Source organism: Acipenser ruthenus, chromosome 7 (genome assembly GCF_902713425.1).
Source record: "Acipenser ruthenus chromosome 7, fAciRut3.2 maternal haplotype, whole genome shotgun sequence".
Lineage (NCBI taxonomy): Eukaryota > Metazoa > Chordata > Actinopteri > Acipenseriformes > Acipenseridae > Acipenser > Acipenser ruthenus.
In genome coordinates this window covers 48349501-48365808 of record NC_081195.1, presented here as the reverse complement: position 1 = coordinate 48365808, position 16308 = coordinate 48349501, and the positions used below count along the sequence as shown (strand labels likewise).

The 16308-nt window shown below is 37.3% G+C and overlaps 1 protein-coding gene across 5 annotated transcripts in view; it reads left to right on the top strand.

Annotated features, from left to right (window-relative positions):
• gramd4a (GRAM domain containing 4a) overlaps positions 1-16308 on the top strand; it is a 52929-nt gene that overhangs the window by 12446 nt on the left and 24175 nt on the right. For 4 of the 5 annotated variants that reach the window (XM_034026728.3, XM_034026727.3, XM_059027178.1 and 1 more), the window contains exon 3: positions 6281-6401. In XM_034026728.3, coding sequence (XP_033882619.1) covers positions 6281-6401 — 121 coding nt within the window. Of the gene's footprint in view, positions 1-5756; positions 5841-6280; positions 6402-16308 lie in introns of those variants that run through there. The other variant, XM_034026730.3, reaches the window with a different exon arrangement.

The following is a 16308-nucleotide window of genomic DNA, read 5'->3' as shown; positions in this document are numbered from 1 at the left end:
TAAGTTATTTTGAGAAATTACCTCTCTTAATATCATCTCACCCGCTTCTTCATTTTGTTCAGCCTGTCAAATGCTGTGTGGCCGGGCTTTACTAAGTAACCACAGGTTATAATTAAATTCCAATGCAACTAACAACCAATATTCATCTTGGCTGATAAACTGACATTTTGTGCAGCCTGTCAAATGCTGCATGGGCGGTCTTAACGGGATAGACTTCAGTTACAAAACATCAACGTCACCAAATTAACAGTCAGCGCCTAATTAGGGGGGTCCTAAATGCCCTTGCACTGTCCAGTATATCCTTGCGCAAAGCTGCCTCGGGTCCCATTCGCCACACTGAATATCTAGCTCATCTCCTTTGACCAAACTTCTGAATGAAGCAGCACTCTGACTTGCTGAATGATATTTTGTCCCAATGTCTTGTTCAGATTCCCAGTGCATCGACACTTACTCAATTGAATACTCTTCATGAGGTGATCATTGGCGAAATCACATGATATTATGTAATGTTGAATGCATGCTGGGTATCGTAGTCCGAACAGTATATATAGTAAAAATATAAACGGATTAAAATCATATACACTTGGGAAATGCAACTTTCAAAAACCTCTCTATGCACTAAAAAGTGCCAGTATGCAAGTCTTTGGAATATGGAAGGACCAGCCCATTTCAAGCACTGACCCAGTGTGCTGTTCAATAAAAAGCATCCTACATAAGGCCTTTAGTTCTACCACCCCTAGTTCAGTACGATAAAATGGGTGGGGTGGGGTGGGGGTGGGGGTGGGGGGGTGGGTGGAGGAGGAGGAGGAGGAGGAGGAGGAGGAGGAGTAACCCACTTTTCACAGCATGATGTTAGAAAATACTAAGAATGTGGTTCATGTACCCAATGAGAGTTCCATTAAAGGTGAAATAACTTCCACAGTAAATACAAAACAAAGAAATACAGTGACTCCTGTCATCGGCATTAAAGGGTTAACCTGAGTCTTAGTGTTCCATATAGTAATGCATTGGCTTTGGCACACAGGTGGGTCCTCAGATTTGAACCTCATCTGAATTTTCCCTAGCAGTTTGAACAAAGTGCAGGTAATCAGTGGATCACCAGAGTTACGTGGGGTATCAAAACATCTGTGTGCTGTTCTTATAGGAGCTGTCTCCTGAAGTATTTGTGTGATCGCTGATACTGATCAGTGGGGACTTCATTTTTTTCTGTTTTAACACGGTTACATTTCCCAAAGTAGTTCTGCACAGTTATTGTGTTTTTAACAAAAGTAGTTAGCAGCTGTGTAGTTTAAGTATATACAGTACATACACACCCAAACCCACACAGTTTCTGTAAACAAAACCATACTGTTCTTCGAATCCAATAAATGTGTTTAATGCAGAATGTTTTGGCTTTTTTGACCTGCACATGTTCTATTAGTGGCTAAGAAGTTATGTTAGCATTAGGAACACACTGTAATCTTAGGTCAAATCTACTGACCTGGTTCAAACAGATTGCTTAGCTGGTCTCTATTGGAATATTTGATCAGAAATGGCACCAGTGCATGGTGGGTAAATTGTTGAATTTACTTTAGAATACTGCAGTTTTATTGCAAAGACTGAAATGTACAAAATTAATAGATTTCATGATGTTAATCAAGAACTTGTCAGCTCAAACACATGTGTTCCTCTAAAGGGTCATTTTATTGTGATATTTCAGACAAAAGAAATAAAAGCCAAAAAGTTCCAGCTGTAGTTAGATAATAAAAATCCTTAATCTAATCTTGAAGAAACATGTGTAACGGACAGTGTTGTCTGATACACTGTCCTTCCTGATTCTGTCCAGTCCCCTGTCAGTGAGTTTAAAAGCTCTGAAATGACAAATGCAGACAAGTCTGGCTGTTTTGTACTGTGGTTTAGAGCTTTTAACCTCCTCTCATCTTGCCGACGGGACTGGACAGAATCCGAAATGGCAGTTTGTCACACAATACTGCCCGTTACACATGGAACGGGCATTCCTTTGCAATTCCACTTTTTCTTGATGATCTCAGGATTGGTGACCCAATTCTGCAAGAGTTCTGGTTCGGTCTTGTGCATTCCAATGATATAGCCTTGTCTGAATTTGATGAAGGTTAGAAGATATTATCGGTACTCGTTCTGTGATAAGGCTTTTTTGAATTACTGACACCAGATTTACATTTTGATAAAACATTGCATCAGAATATTCTTTTGAGAAGTTGACAATTTATTTTTTCACTGCTGAGTGGGTTTGTTCTAACCTTGCCAGTGGTTTATATTAATTGCATGCCTCTATCTTGTTTTACAGAAAAAAAAGATGCTCACTTGAATGCTGGTTAAATTGGTGGTGGCCCTAGAGGTTTTATGTTTTAATAATAATAAAAAAATGCATTTAGATGCATTTTAATTGAAATTGAACTAGGCTATGTGTCCATTTCGTGGGTGCTACAGTGTTCTGAATTTTCATTTAAAAGCAAAGACAAATTGCAAGAAAAATCATGTTCTAAAAACTAATCACACAGCTTTTTTGATAACTGTTTTTGCAGTGCAGACTTTAAAAACAAACAAAGTTCACTTACAATAGTATTTTCAAGTGTATTAAAAACTGTGTTATTCCGTGAGTAAAATAAAAGGGCTAAAATTAGTTTTCCCTGCCACATTATAAGACACACAAACAATACTATTGTGTAACAGTTAACACAGGAAGTATTTATTGTTCTTGTTGTGTCTCTATGTTGTATTTTAGTTTATAACTTTAATTATTCTTGAACTGTAACCTTGTATTACAGTGTAACATGTGTAAGTTGCTTTGGATAAATGCGTCTGCTAAATAAATAAATAAAATAAAAATGGTTACACTTTCAAATTCTAAGCAAGTTACAAGCTTACCAGTGCCATTAATCAGTAAAACACTTTTTTTTTTTTTTTTTTTTAACTTCAAATATTACAAATAGTTCCCTGTTGTAAAATAAATAAATAAAATAAAATATTCATGTTCGTTCAACTCCAAATTAGTCTTCATCATCCGGACGGCTATTGTTAAAATAGAGCTGCAGCATTCCAGCTACAATTGGTCTGACTTTTGGAATGGCAACACCTCCCATGTGCTTGCTGAAAAAATCTCGAACTGCCAGTTGATCCACTTTGTACAGAGGAATGTCGGCTTTTATACAAATTTTAACAAAATCTGAAACAAGAGTTTCACGCTGTTCTTTGGCAGCTGTAAGATGCTGAAATGATCCAAACACAGTGGTCTGTTTCAGTGTTTTCGATGGCCCTGCTGTTTCAGCCTCATCTTGTTTACGTTTCCTTGCGTTGGCGCTTCCCATGTGTTCTACAATGGCCTACCTACGAGTGTAACAGCACATTACCATCTACGTGAAATTCGTCCTTGCCAAACTCGTTGACCTGATCTTTAGGGGTGATTTTTATTGTTTTCGGCATCTTTGAACAGCTCTGAATACTGAAATAAACTGAACTTGAATACCGGAAGCAGTTTTATTAGACAGGTATGTTTTTTGCCCCTCCCCAAGTGTAAAACTAAAAAATCTCCAAAAACATAGAAAATCCTCATTTTCCTGTGTTATTCAGCAGCAAACAGATTACTAGGATCTCTGCTGATAAACATTGAAATTCATATTAATGAGAGTTGACTGTTTATAAATAAATACATGAAATGAAATAAAATGGAAAAGGCTGTTCATAAAGTAATTTGTCCATTTAATATACTGTATAACACAATTTCCTTGCAGACTGTGTCAAATGTTTATTAACAACTTTTATATCAAGATTTAAAAAAAATAATTGTGGTTAATTATATCTGCTGTGAACTAGCTATTGTGAAATGCATGCTGTGGTATTGCTGCATACCGTGTAGAGGATAACTTTGGTGAGGAAATTAATTTTGCTGTTTATATCAAATATACTGTAATAATAAAATGTATGGAAAACCTAAAGCCCCTTTCACACTGGCACTCCTACCCAGGTCTGGACCTGGGTTCTGGCTACCCGGGTCACAATTGCGCAGACTCTGAAACCACGTACCTGGATCGTACCCAGCAACCCATCTCAGATTGCAGCAGGGATGAAGAAACATTTGCTGTAGTCAACATTTGGGCTGACTGTTCAATCCAGAGAAGCTTGGATGGAAGCGTCAGTAACAAGCTGCTTCCGGGGCATTGATACTCGCATTGTGTATTTGCTTCTGTCACCCAGGTCGACCCTGCTTTAGCAAAAGCAGTGTGAAATCACGTACCTGACCCGCATGACACCGGGTCCTGACCCGGGTAGAGCATACCAGTGTGAAAGTTAGTTAAGTGTGCTTTCTCTGATTTGATAAGCTTTCTTCTTACCTCGGACTCGGGACTAACTAACTAACTAACTAACTAACTAGAAAGACTGACTGCAAGAATGGTAGAAGATAAACAGATAGATTGACTTCTGTACTGTAAAGCTAGACTAACAACTGTAAATCGTTGGCCTACTATATCTGGTAATACGGCACCAGAAAAGGCATCGGCAGCTCATATTGTAATGCATTTTTTTTAAAACAAGGCAAACATTTGTGGTGTCAGGTGGCAGGTAAAAGTGCTTTGCAAACAGAACCTACAAGATATAACGATATAGATATTTGCTAGGCTTCTTATACACCATGTTTACAGTAGAAATGAAAAAAACTGGAGTGATGTCACCATTGAAAAAATAAAAACTGAAAGCCTCCACTATAATAATTCCCCAAAACTTGGGAAACCGACAAAAAAAAAAAAACACTGTCACAATATGGCACACATAAATGATACTCATTTACAGAGCATTGGAAAATTGAGGTACAGAACAGAAAGTTTTAATATGATGGGTTTATTGTTGCTCAATTTTAAACTATGATATTACACTCAGAGACAACTGTGAGGGCCCCTAATGACTTCAAGTTACAGTACAGGACAAATCTAAACACAGGGGCGTTAACATACAAATGCCAGTAATTTAATATGTGTGTGTGTGTGTGTGTGTGTGTGTGTGTGTGTGTGTGTGTGTGTATATAATCATATGTGTATATTAGTTTCTCTGCTTCCTGGAAGGCAATTATTTATTAGTGTGCAGTGATAATATGGTACAAAAAATAATTAAAAAAATATTTACTAAAACCATGTGGCAAAACGGAACAAGCTAAGACAACTCAAACAAGATTAATTTCTATATTAAATTGCTGACAAGACATTTTCTTAAGTATGTAATTCATGTCTAATTGCATTACAATATAATTTAGGGTATGTGGTTCAAAATGTCTGAATTTATTTTCATAATATGTAGAGAATAATAACTTTTTATATCGTAGTCCAACAACAAACATTCAGTATAAGCAGTACCTTAATATGGCATGTTTAGAATAAGTCATTCAAAACGCACACAATGTTCAATTCAATCTGATAGGCGTGGATTGCACTGCGTTGGTTCCTTGCTAAAGGATTTGAGAGAATGCAGCTCCCTGCTGGAAGAAACCATGTGATTGGTGCCTAAATTTAAGATGCTATTCCTTCCAACTGCTGTGAAGTGCACCTCCCATTCATTTTACAACAAACCAATTGTAATACAGTAGACCAAACTTGCATTACAGGTTTCAATTAAAGGAAGAAAAATCCTGCCTGGTGAGGTTATTTGTGCTAGAAAGTACCATGTGGTCTATGGTGTGGCCCTACAGTATTTCTATTGGGTTTTTCCCCTGCCTGTCATACAGTATATCCACGGTGCGTTGCATTGCTGTTTCATTCTGAAGCAGCAAGGAGGCATAAAGGGCTGTGCATTATACTGAGAAGTAGCTGGGAGACGCAACAATGGATTCAGTGGTACAACAGTCTTATTAAATGCTACTGGTTTAAAATGATATGCTAAATGTGTTAAAGTGGGGTCTTTTTTGAAGGGGGAATGCATCCTCTCTGATTTCAGAATATTTATAATTCACGCCCTGCCGTCTTTCAAAGGTAACAGTGTGGGATGCAGAGTTTCTTTGTCCTGCAGTCAGCACTTTCCTCAAAGTGTACTGTACATGCGTTGGTTAGTGTACAGTGCTGTCAAGAGAATTTGAATCATGCTTGCTTCTGCACCAACGATTCATTTTATTTGCGATAAGCAGATTACAAAGGTTTTAATTTTTTTGGCCCCCCTGAGGATTTGGGGATGTTTTATCTGGGATGTCTGGAAATCTACGTTCATCTTAAAGTTCAGTTCAAGCATTTGTTTTCCTCATTCTTCCTCCCTGATTTGTAATGTTTTTGTTTGTGTTTAGGCTGGTCCAGGGAATCTGGTGATGGCATCAGCATTACAGGACTTCCAAAGAATGGAATCTGATAGACTAAACGAGATCAAAGGTCATCTGGAAATTGCCTTATTGGAGAAACACTTTTTGCGTAAGTAGTTGATTAATCGCTATTTAAACCATCTTAATGTTTATGAAGCGTGCGTATCCTGCCATACCAGCAAAGTATCAGCAGATCCTGCAGCCTACTGCTAATTCACTTAATCAGCTTAACAAAATGGACTTATCCTTGTTTTTGTTTTCTGTTTTGTTTGTTACTTCCGTTAATGATTCAAAACATCTGATTTGAGCCTTGAAAGCTGCACAGAGACCTATCTAGTTTTAAGTACTGGCAAAATATGAATGCTCTTGCAAAGCACCTAAACTGGTGCAACAATTTTAATGAATAGTTTGTATTAATTGGAATGAGTTTACCAGAGACAGGATAAACTTTTATAGTGCAGTGATTCCCAACCTTTTGCAATGTAGGGACCACCTTGGTGTTTGGATTTTTCCCACAGACTACTTGCCATGCATTTCTTATGTGTATATGTATAAGTACATGTAGAAAGTAAAGTATTTATATAAAGTACCTAACTTAATGAGATTCATGGGCTGGAATCTTCACTACCCGGTCAGCAAGGAATGTTGTCATTTTGCACATTGAAAGTTGCTGATGGAAAAGCTCCTGTTTTCTTTTGTTTAAAGTGGTTTGTTTTATTTTTTCACATTCTGAATGCATTGTAGATTAATGACATCTCAATTTGGCAGGTTTAAGAGTTTTGTTTGACAAAACCTCCGCCTGACAAATAATGCACTGGGGCTTGGGTCATCCTCGGATCCAGTAAATGTAAATATTGGTGCTGGTCCCCTCCACCGTTACCCCGTGTAGCAAATTAATCTATCCAGTGTTGTGTGTTTTTTTATTTTTTTATTTATTTTTTTAAAATTTAGAATGACCCAATTATTATTTTTATTCCCTGAGGATGTGTGAGCATCCTCCGATCTCACAAGCCTAAAGCCAGAATCGCTTTTATACCAAGCAATCCAGAGCAACGGTGGGCGGGCTACCGATCCCGGAGAACAGAGACCAGCCCTGCCTCTTATCCACTCTGAATGTGCTTGGTGTCTGGCCAGGAGGGTACGCTGTTGCACAATGAGGAGAAGCAATCCCTGCCGGTTTCCCATCCCGTCAGAGCCAATGTGACGCCCCCCTCAGGGTCCCCAGCAAAGTTCGGCCTCTTTGCACAGCCTGGATGCGAACTGGTGTCGTCCAAGCTGTGTGACTCATCCTGCGCTGCCCGCACCAGCACTTTAACTGGATGAGCCACTCAGGGACCCTCTAAGCTATCCATTTCTAATGCAATTTATTGCAGTCACTGATCGCCAACTTCACTCGATGTACATATAAAAAAAAACGGAATAAGAAAACGAGGTGGGTGGAAAGCAATTTGAAAAATAAAAAATGATTGGAGAGTGTACAGGATGTTACTTACCACTTCTGGTGGTCTGTAACGGGATTGGTGGCACACAGTTGATAGGCTTTATAGAATTTTGGTTAAACATGACAGCGTCAAGAACAGACTGTACACATTATTTCCAGGAGTAGCGTTAATAGAATTTTCTTTTGGCATGTAGTCTTGTAAGATATTAAACCTAGCTGAATAAACCCATATAATAACATGGAGCTGAAATCAATCATTCACACTACGGTACAGTTCACAAGTCAAGCTACAAATATAGCCTCTTTTTGTTTCACATTAACTTCTGTTACTAAATGCAGCTAACCTATCCAAAAACATATTGAAATAATGGCATATTCCTATATCTCTGGCAACACTAGCACATGCAGTGTGGAGTAGTGGTTAGGGCTCTGGACTCTTGACCGGAGGTTTGAGGGTTCAGTCCCAGGTGGGAGACACTGCTGTTTGTACCCTTGAGCAAGGTACTTTACCTAGATTGCTCCAGTAAAAACCCAACTGTATAATGGGTATGTAAAAAATAATGTGATATCTTGTAACAATTGTAAGTTGCCCTGGATAAGGGCGTCTGCTAAGAAATGAATAAGAAGAAGAAGAATAATAATATATTGTTTAAAATGAAAAGTTAAAACTGTGTTTTTCATGTGTGTGTGTGTTGGTTTTTTTTTTTTTTTTTTTTTATTTTTTTTTATTTAGTTATTCATACCGAGTTAGGAGTATTCACTGCAGTACGCTACTTTTATGCGAGCGAATAGGCTGGGACAGCCAGATTACATTTTTTAGTTCAGTGAACACAAGCAGTAAAATGAGCACAGATTAGAACGCAGTGCATTTACATGAATGCTAGATGTAGATTTGTTGGGGAATGGCATCCTCATATGAGATCATGCATGATTTTTTTTTTTTGATCCGTCCCAATATGTGGTCACTATGCATGAAAGGGTTAAGCAGGCACAAATATCTAGTCACGGTACATGTAGGACCATTTGTGTATATATAATAACCCGTTTTTACAGTCAGTTCTTGATAACGACTTTTAAATAATAATCTCTCTAAATGCATCCACAGAGTTTTATTTTCGCATGTCGTCTTGGGCTCTGTTTTGGAACCGTGGGAACGTTGGCTTTTGGAAGCCTTCTCTTGTTGTTAAACGCCTTGCCCTCTGTTAATTATACACAGGCATATAAATCAGTGTCAGATGTTTTTCAGCTTGAACAAGAGTTTGACAGGAAAAGGAAGCCTCTGGCAACTGGGTTAAGAGCTCAATTGTTCACCAAAGGGCAGGGCAGTGTGCCACACATGGTCTTATATTGTAGGAATAATTACATTCTGAACTGTTTTAATTAAAACAAATAAAACTAATCAATTGTCATTAAGATTGGGTCAAGTACTATAACTGGACTGGGATTTGCTTGAGAAGTCGTCGTTTTTGCTGTCCATGGCAAACCTGGTGTATGGAATTATTCCTCTAACAATGGCCCTCAGGGGCACTGTCCCTATCTAATGAACTGTTTGGAGTAGAATGTTGGTTAATGCCATTTATGGTCAATTTTGATGACATTGGCGGTCACAGTACACATTTTTTGTTTAAGCAAACCCCTGTTGGAAAGCCACAGTTCTATTAAAAAAAAGTATACCGCTTCACATTGCATGATCCATACCCTCTTATAAATGATATAACATTTATGTTCATAGGGAAACAATCGTATTCATAGTGAAACAATACAGCTTTCATCCAGATTCTGCTTAATACATAACACAAAACCACCACAGTTTGCCACTGTTAGAATTAGCCATCATTGCAGGTCTCAAAAAGAGAAGTTATGGATTGGATGGGCCAGGCAGGACATGAATCAAGCCTATGATCTTGCTCTGTAAAAGGGTAGATGTTGGTTAAGCACAGTGGTTAATGTTTCTCATATTTGTTCTTAAAACGTATGTTTTTTCTTGGCCATTACTAATACTGACACCCCTGAAAATAGCTTGACAAGTTATTTAATTTACTCTAATTGGTTTCATTAGCGTAGTGTCCTTAAACACTGGTTTAGGTAAACTGTTCCTCAAAGCAATGTGTTTAAATAATTGTATTTGCTAGTTATTCACTAGTAATACTTTAAACATGATGATCTCTAATTTGAAGCGCAAAGACAGAAGCTAATTTTGTCTTTTCAATGTCTGTTTTACTCACAATGTATAACTAAATTTATGAATTGTTATAGGTGAGTGTTCTTATGTGTGACAAAACTTGCATACCCATTAATTGTTTTTCAAATGAGTGCATGATGCATTGAATGATGATATCTGTACTGCGTGTACGGGCAAGTCCTTTTTGATTTATTTTTTGTAAACTTTTCATTGGTATAGATTCTAGTAAAGAGGCGAGGCAGGAAATGCATGTAGCATTTCATGCTGCTATTTGAGCGCTTGGTGCTAAAAAAGGAACATACAGGATTACATAGATTTTGAGAGAACAATAAAAATGCCCTATATTTTGTACTATTATATGCAGTTTCCTATAAACATCCCTTATATTTTGTTAAGTGGTTAGTTGACTGTCTAATATTAGGTTCATATCCAGTTAATACTGTATTATCAGAACTGTTTTACCAACCTCACAACACTGAATCTGAAACTGCTGTCCTGTTATCAGTGCCATGTCAGGTCAATTTTTATTTATTTTTCTTTCTTCCATATTTGCTAATTTACAATAGTATTACAACATACTTCCCTGTCTGGTATTAAATGTGACATTTTTTTACATCTGGACTTTCACAGCAATATGACCTTCCAAGCTGACCCCCCTGGTTTTTACCTTGATGGAGAACCGAATCCATATCCTTGCAGAGATGCTGCTTTTTAACCCATTGTTTAAAAAAACAACTTCTAAATAGTGCAGGCAAAAAACATTTTGCCATGATTATGTACCGCCAGCATTTTTTTATGGGTCAGAATCTGTATGGTTAAATTAAATTCTCTTTTTGACAGCTTCGCTATAGAAAAGGACAGTTACATAATATACTTATTGCTCTTAAGAAGAAGCCTGGCCTAACATTGTTCCAAAAAGTAACTGCTTTATAATGTCCGATACCTCAGTCGCAGCTATTTCATTTTTCACTTTAACAAATGTGCAATAGGATATTATTTTTCATCCCATTTATAGTAGTGCATTTCTTCCAGCTCCCAGTTGAATGTCAGAAACATGAGCTGTTCTAGCACATAGCAAAAGGCTTTTTTTCAGATGTCATCGTAGATGACTTAACATCACTGCATGCCAAGATGAAAGACATAAGAAGGTTCAAGAAGAAATGTCTTGCAGTAATCTCTGACTTGCACATACTTTATACTCCTGGATAATGATCTCTGGTTAAATTCATAAAAAGGTTAATAAGCCATCGAGACAGAAGCTGACATGCATAGATGTACAAAAATGGTTTTGCTTTAGTTAAGGATTTTTTTTTTAACACATAGTGCTTCCTATAGTCTTTGGAAATGCACACTCTTTCCAATTATAAAGTACACATAATGAAGGATAATCTCCCTGTCTTTCATTCTGGCATGTTATCTCTGTAGTCACCAGTTTGATGCAGCTTAGACAAGCTTGGTTAACCATTCACATAATGTGCAAATGTGTTGTGGCATTATAAAGTAATATGTTAATTGTTTTGATCCATAACTAACAAAATTGATAGAAATTGAGTTTAGAGAAGAAATTACTTTTGTTTGCCTTATCTTTTATAAGCCCAATAGTGTTCAGTTTGGGAGTTGGAAGAGTTTCAGCACAGCCTGTTTATTGTGCTTTCATTGAAGGCACAGAGATATTTTTCCTGAATGGACAGCCTGTTCACAATCCTTTAATGCCGGCTTAAGTATTAGTTTTTCCAAGTATTTTCATCCTACTTTTTACTAGCTTACTGTGTGTGTGTGTGTGTGTGTGTGTGTGTGTGTGTGTCTGTGTGTGTCTGTGTGTCTGTGTGTGTGTATTTATGAATGACCGTGAATGGTAAATTAAGACCCAGCTGGTTTTTAGGCCTAAGAATCACATTTTATTTGTTTTGTACTTGCTGTATGAATGATTTAAAATGCAGGATGTGGTAAACCACACCAGAGATGGGTTGAGATACTGCTACTGATATGCAGAGCAGTGTAATAATTTCACATGCATGCAAAATAATTTGAATACTGAATTAATTTGCTTTAATTGTGCACCACCATCATTTTATATCTTCAACAAAACTGTTCATCTAGTGGTATTACAGGTCTTAGCTGTTGTATTATAAAAAAGTAGAATTTCACAAAAAACCTTTATGTAATCCGCAGGATAGGCAGTATACAAAATCTGCCAATCCTGTAATATTTATTTCATTATTTTATTAGGTATATTTTGTAGACATGTTTCTTTAGGCTGCCAAAAAAAAAAAAGAATGTGTTCATTAAAACAAGGAAAGGAACGTTTTGTATGCCTGCTTGTTACAGCCTGCAGACACACCCTTTTATAAACTAAAGCCAGCGCTCTGTGACATATTGCTGCTCAGGTAACATGCGTAATATATTTTCTTTTAACTGAAGAAATGCTTCTGAGAAGCAACTTGCTTATGCCTTTTTACAGGAAGTGCAGAATGGAAGAGTGCAAAAGGCATTCACCATTTTTTTTTTCTTTTTATAAATGTTGTAAAAAAAAAAATAGTTCAAATGTCAAATACTGTATTGCTTTGAATTGCCTCCGCCCTTGAATAAGCGCCGCACTCAGATATCGGATTAGTAAAAGACGCCGCCCTTGAATAAACAGCACTCTCAATAATGAAACATGTACATTTTTTTCCCTTTCTGATCTGCAAGCTCAACAACTTTCAGTTTAAAAGCTGTTGTAGGACTTCTTTGCCATCCTGATCAAGTTGTATCCGCAGAAATAAACTTCAATATACGCCTCCCTCAAATACTGTAAAAAAGCAATAAAAAATGGCAGTACTTCTAATTACTGCTACCCTTGAATAAGTACCGCAGCTGTTTTTAGCAATTTAAATAAATGCCCATTATTAATTCAAAGTAATACTGTGCTTGTTTAACGTAGTGTGTGTATCTTTCATAGTACAATTTAGTAAAATGTGATATTTATGGGAACTATTTTGTTAGCTCCTTGAGCCCCGCGGCAGTCATTTTGGCAGTTTTTTTGTTTTAAAATGTAATTTTCTCCAGTCGTGTAACACATATGGGGCTGTGCGTTCATGTACCTTTCTGTCCGTATGTATTAAATATTCTCACAAAGCATAAAGGAGATATATTACATTATACCTAAAAGCCCCGGGAGCAGTCGTATTGACGGCCACACAGAAAACAATTGCATTTTCATTATACAGAACGGTATTCTACTTTATTATTTTTATTTACCAGTCCGCAATGTGTTTAGCTGTAATCAGAAGTATTCCGTGAAAGCTGGCTCCCGAAAGTGGTCTGTTCAGGTGTTGAGTCTATCTCCAGTCCTTCTAGTGTTAGTGTTTTTCAATTAATATTTATTGAACTGTTTGTATTCAGAAAGGCTCGGCTTAATTCAAATTCTGTAGACTTGTGTTCTTAATTTTCAAGGACCTGGCTGTGACTTGCACTATTGAATGACATTCCTGTTCACCTTATGTTGTGCCAACCTTTGTGGCAGAACTTTTTAAAACAGGAATAAAGGAAGTTTGTTAGTGTTGAATAACTGGGGGTGGGGGCAGTGGTATTTCAAGTAGATACAAGTGAGTACCACTAGATACATGCTTTAGAAGTAGGTCATAGTGACCTACTTTCACCTGATACTGTCTCTTTTAATGTGTTTTTTTTGTCCTTGGTGGTGGATATGCATTACAGACATACATTGTTTTCTTGTAAATTACACTGGCTCATCAGTGAGCCAGAACAAAACCATTGAAATGTCTTCTTTCCACTGTAGACTGTCACACTGCACAGTTAAATACAGCTGTTCCTGTAGATATCATTTTACAGCTTTGGTGTAACAGGACTTTCAATGCCTTTTGATTGTCCCACTGTAATTTCCTGTCCTCAATAACCTTTTGGAATTGGGCTTCATTCACTACATACAGTATGTAACATTTACTACACAGTCAAGTTAACTGCTGATGTTAACCAGTTTGACACAGTGTGACCTGGATTTACTGATTATGCCAGTCAGTTCAATACCAATTATACAACAGTGTGCTTGATCTGGAGTAATGCGTTGGGGTCAGGAAAGGATTTCATGTGATTAAACTCAGAGTTATAGTATTTGCCTACTAGAATTTCAACCTACTGTGCTTGAAAATCCCATAATGGCCATTAGGTTTTGAAGCAGTCTCCGGCTGAAACATTTAAAACTTTACTAGAAAGTGCCTGTCTTTTGAATAGGTAGATCATTCTACGTTAGTCTTGAATAATTTTCTTGCTTGAATTGCACTAGCTTTATTTTCCTTGTATGTCATGCTACGTAGGTGGTGATCAGGACATAAAAGGCGCGCTAAATAATTAATTTTCAGGGTGTCATGTTCACTTGTTCCTAATTCATGTAACACAATACCATAGCTAACAATAATGAAAAAAGCAAATTGAACTTTATTGAAAGACCGAAAGTTGCAGGCTTGTGTGTACAATGTAGACTACTTAACCACCTAACCTCATTAACTACAATATAGCTTGCCAGCACAGTCATTGTGCTATTTAGAAAGCTAATGGAATAGTCTGTAGAATGCCATGTACTTTGATTAACCCAAATAGAAGCTAAATAGAAGTCTACTGCTGTGCCACAATTACAAAATGGTACCTTTATTGTTATTCTAGTAAAGCCTGTGGCAGCTGGTGAGATTGACTGCAGTGCACCTTGAGTTTTGCATCTTCATTTTTAAAAACACTGCAATTGAGTGCTGTGCTAGAACAGCGAGGAGCATACTTGTAAATTATACATAGGACAGCAGCAGTGTAGTCCTTTTCAAATTTGTATTTTCATAAGCTTTAAACAGGCACGTGTTACAGAATATGGTCATTTTAAAGTCCAGACAAAGGTAAATGGCAAATCACAGTATACTTATTATATTAATTTTGAGGTGTGTCTACTGGTTTTACTAATACCTCCTTGTATTACAGTTCAGTTATCAAAACAACACATTCACATTTCACAGATTGTGATTCTTTTGAACAGTGTACTTTTTATTATCCTATAACATTCAAGACATTGAATCTCGCAAAACATTTACATGCATTACTGTAATTGCTTGCTTAAATGAATATGGAACAATATTTTACCTATGTTTTAGCCTTTACCGGGTGCGCCACGCGGGAGCCCCATCCTTAAAGTGTTAGTAAGGAGTAGAGGTCTTCACAGGTCCAAATTAATTAACCCAACCACAAACTGACAATTATTTACCCGACCCGACCCGATGTAAAATTCTTATTAGACCCAGATCCGACGCGGCCTGAAAAAACAGTGGAATGCTTTGCCTTTCCCCAGCTTAGTATAGGCACTGACTAGAGTAATACTACAGTATTAAAGCAGTGTTTTTTCCAGTCAACTTGGAAATCTGGCTGAACTACAGACAGTGTTTATTCCATCATGAACCTACACAGAGGACTATAAAATTAAATATATAATTTGTTTGTGTAAAAGATACAAAGAAATACATTATCTGATTGCTGCTGTGCTCTGCAAGCCATGTCATGTGCTACTGGGGGAAGCCAATCCACGCAACAGGAATTATAAACAATGATATTTAGTACCAAAGAGAGCCTCTTCAATAGTAATCGACAGTTTGTGTATTACTGAGTAAACAAAATTGGACCCGACCCGAGTGTTGCGTGACAATTTTGCACCCGAAAAAGGTACGGGTCAGGTCTTGGGTCCTCGGGTTCGGGTAGACCCGTGAAGACCTCTAGTAAGGAATACTAAATTACAATACATGTGTTGATAAAGTTACTCCTAATATTGACAAACAAGCTTCCATTATTAAAATTGAATCCTAGCCAGAGACTAAATGCCTTCTGAGGGCTGAATTTGAATCCAGGGGTGAGTTCAATAGGCAGAGCGCTCCAGTGCATTACGTGGCGCTTTCTGTTGAACGACCGGCACGCCAAGAGCGCCTCATAACGTTAGCTAACATTCTGAGGAGCTTACTCGGTGGGCATTTCAAAATGGCGACTGTACAATACCAGTGCGACAACTGTGGTGTAATTTCCCCACATATTTGGATTTTTTGTCCATATCTGTGTACATTCTTTTTCGTAAAAAAATTATTTATTTAAATTAACAGCACAATTATTTTTCCTTTTAAACGAAGTGAATCTGCAGCATCGCACGCAACATTCGAAATGCTCAGCTTGTTATTGTTTGTTAGGTCGGCCTTACATTAAGGAATATTTTCTTAACTGCATTTAAAAATAAAAATAATGGACAAATAGCGCTGTGTTAAAGGTGAACTGCATGTAAAGCTGTTTTTTTTTTTATAGTTTTGCTATTTCTGCGAGATTAGGCTTCACAAACAAGGCTGAAAAAACACAGCAGTATAGGCTACACAGAAA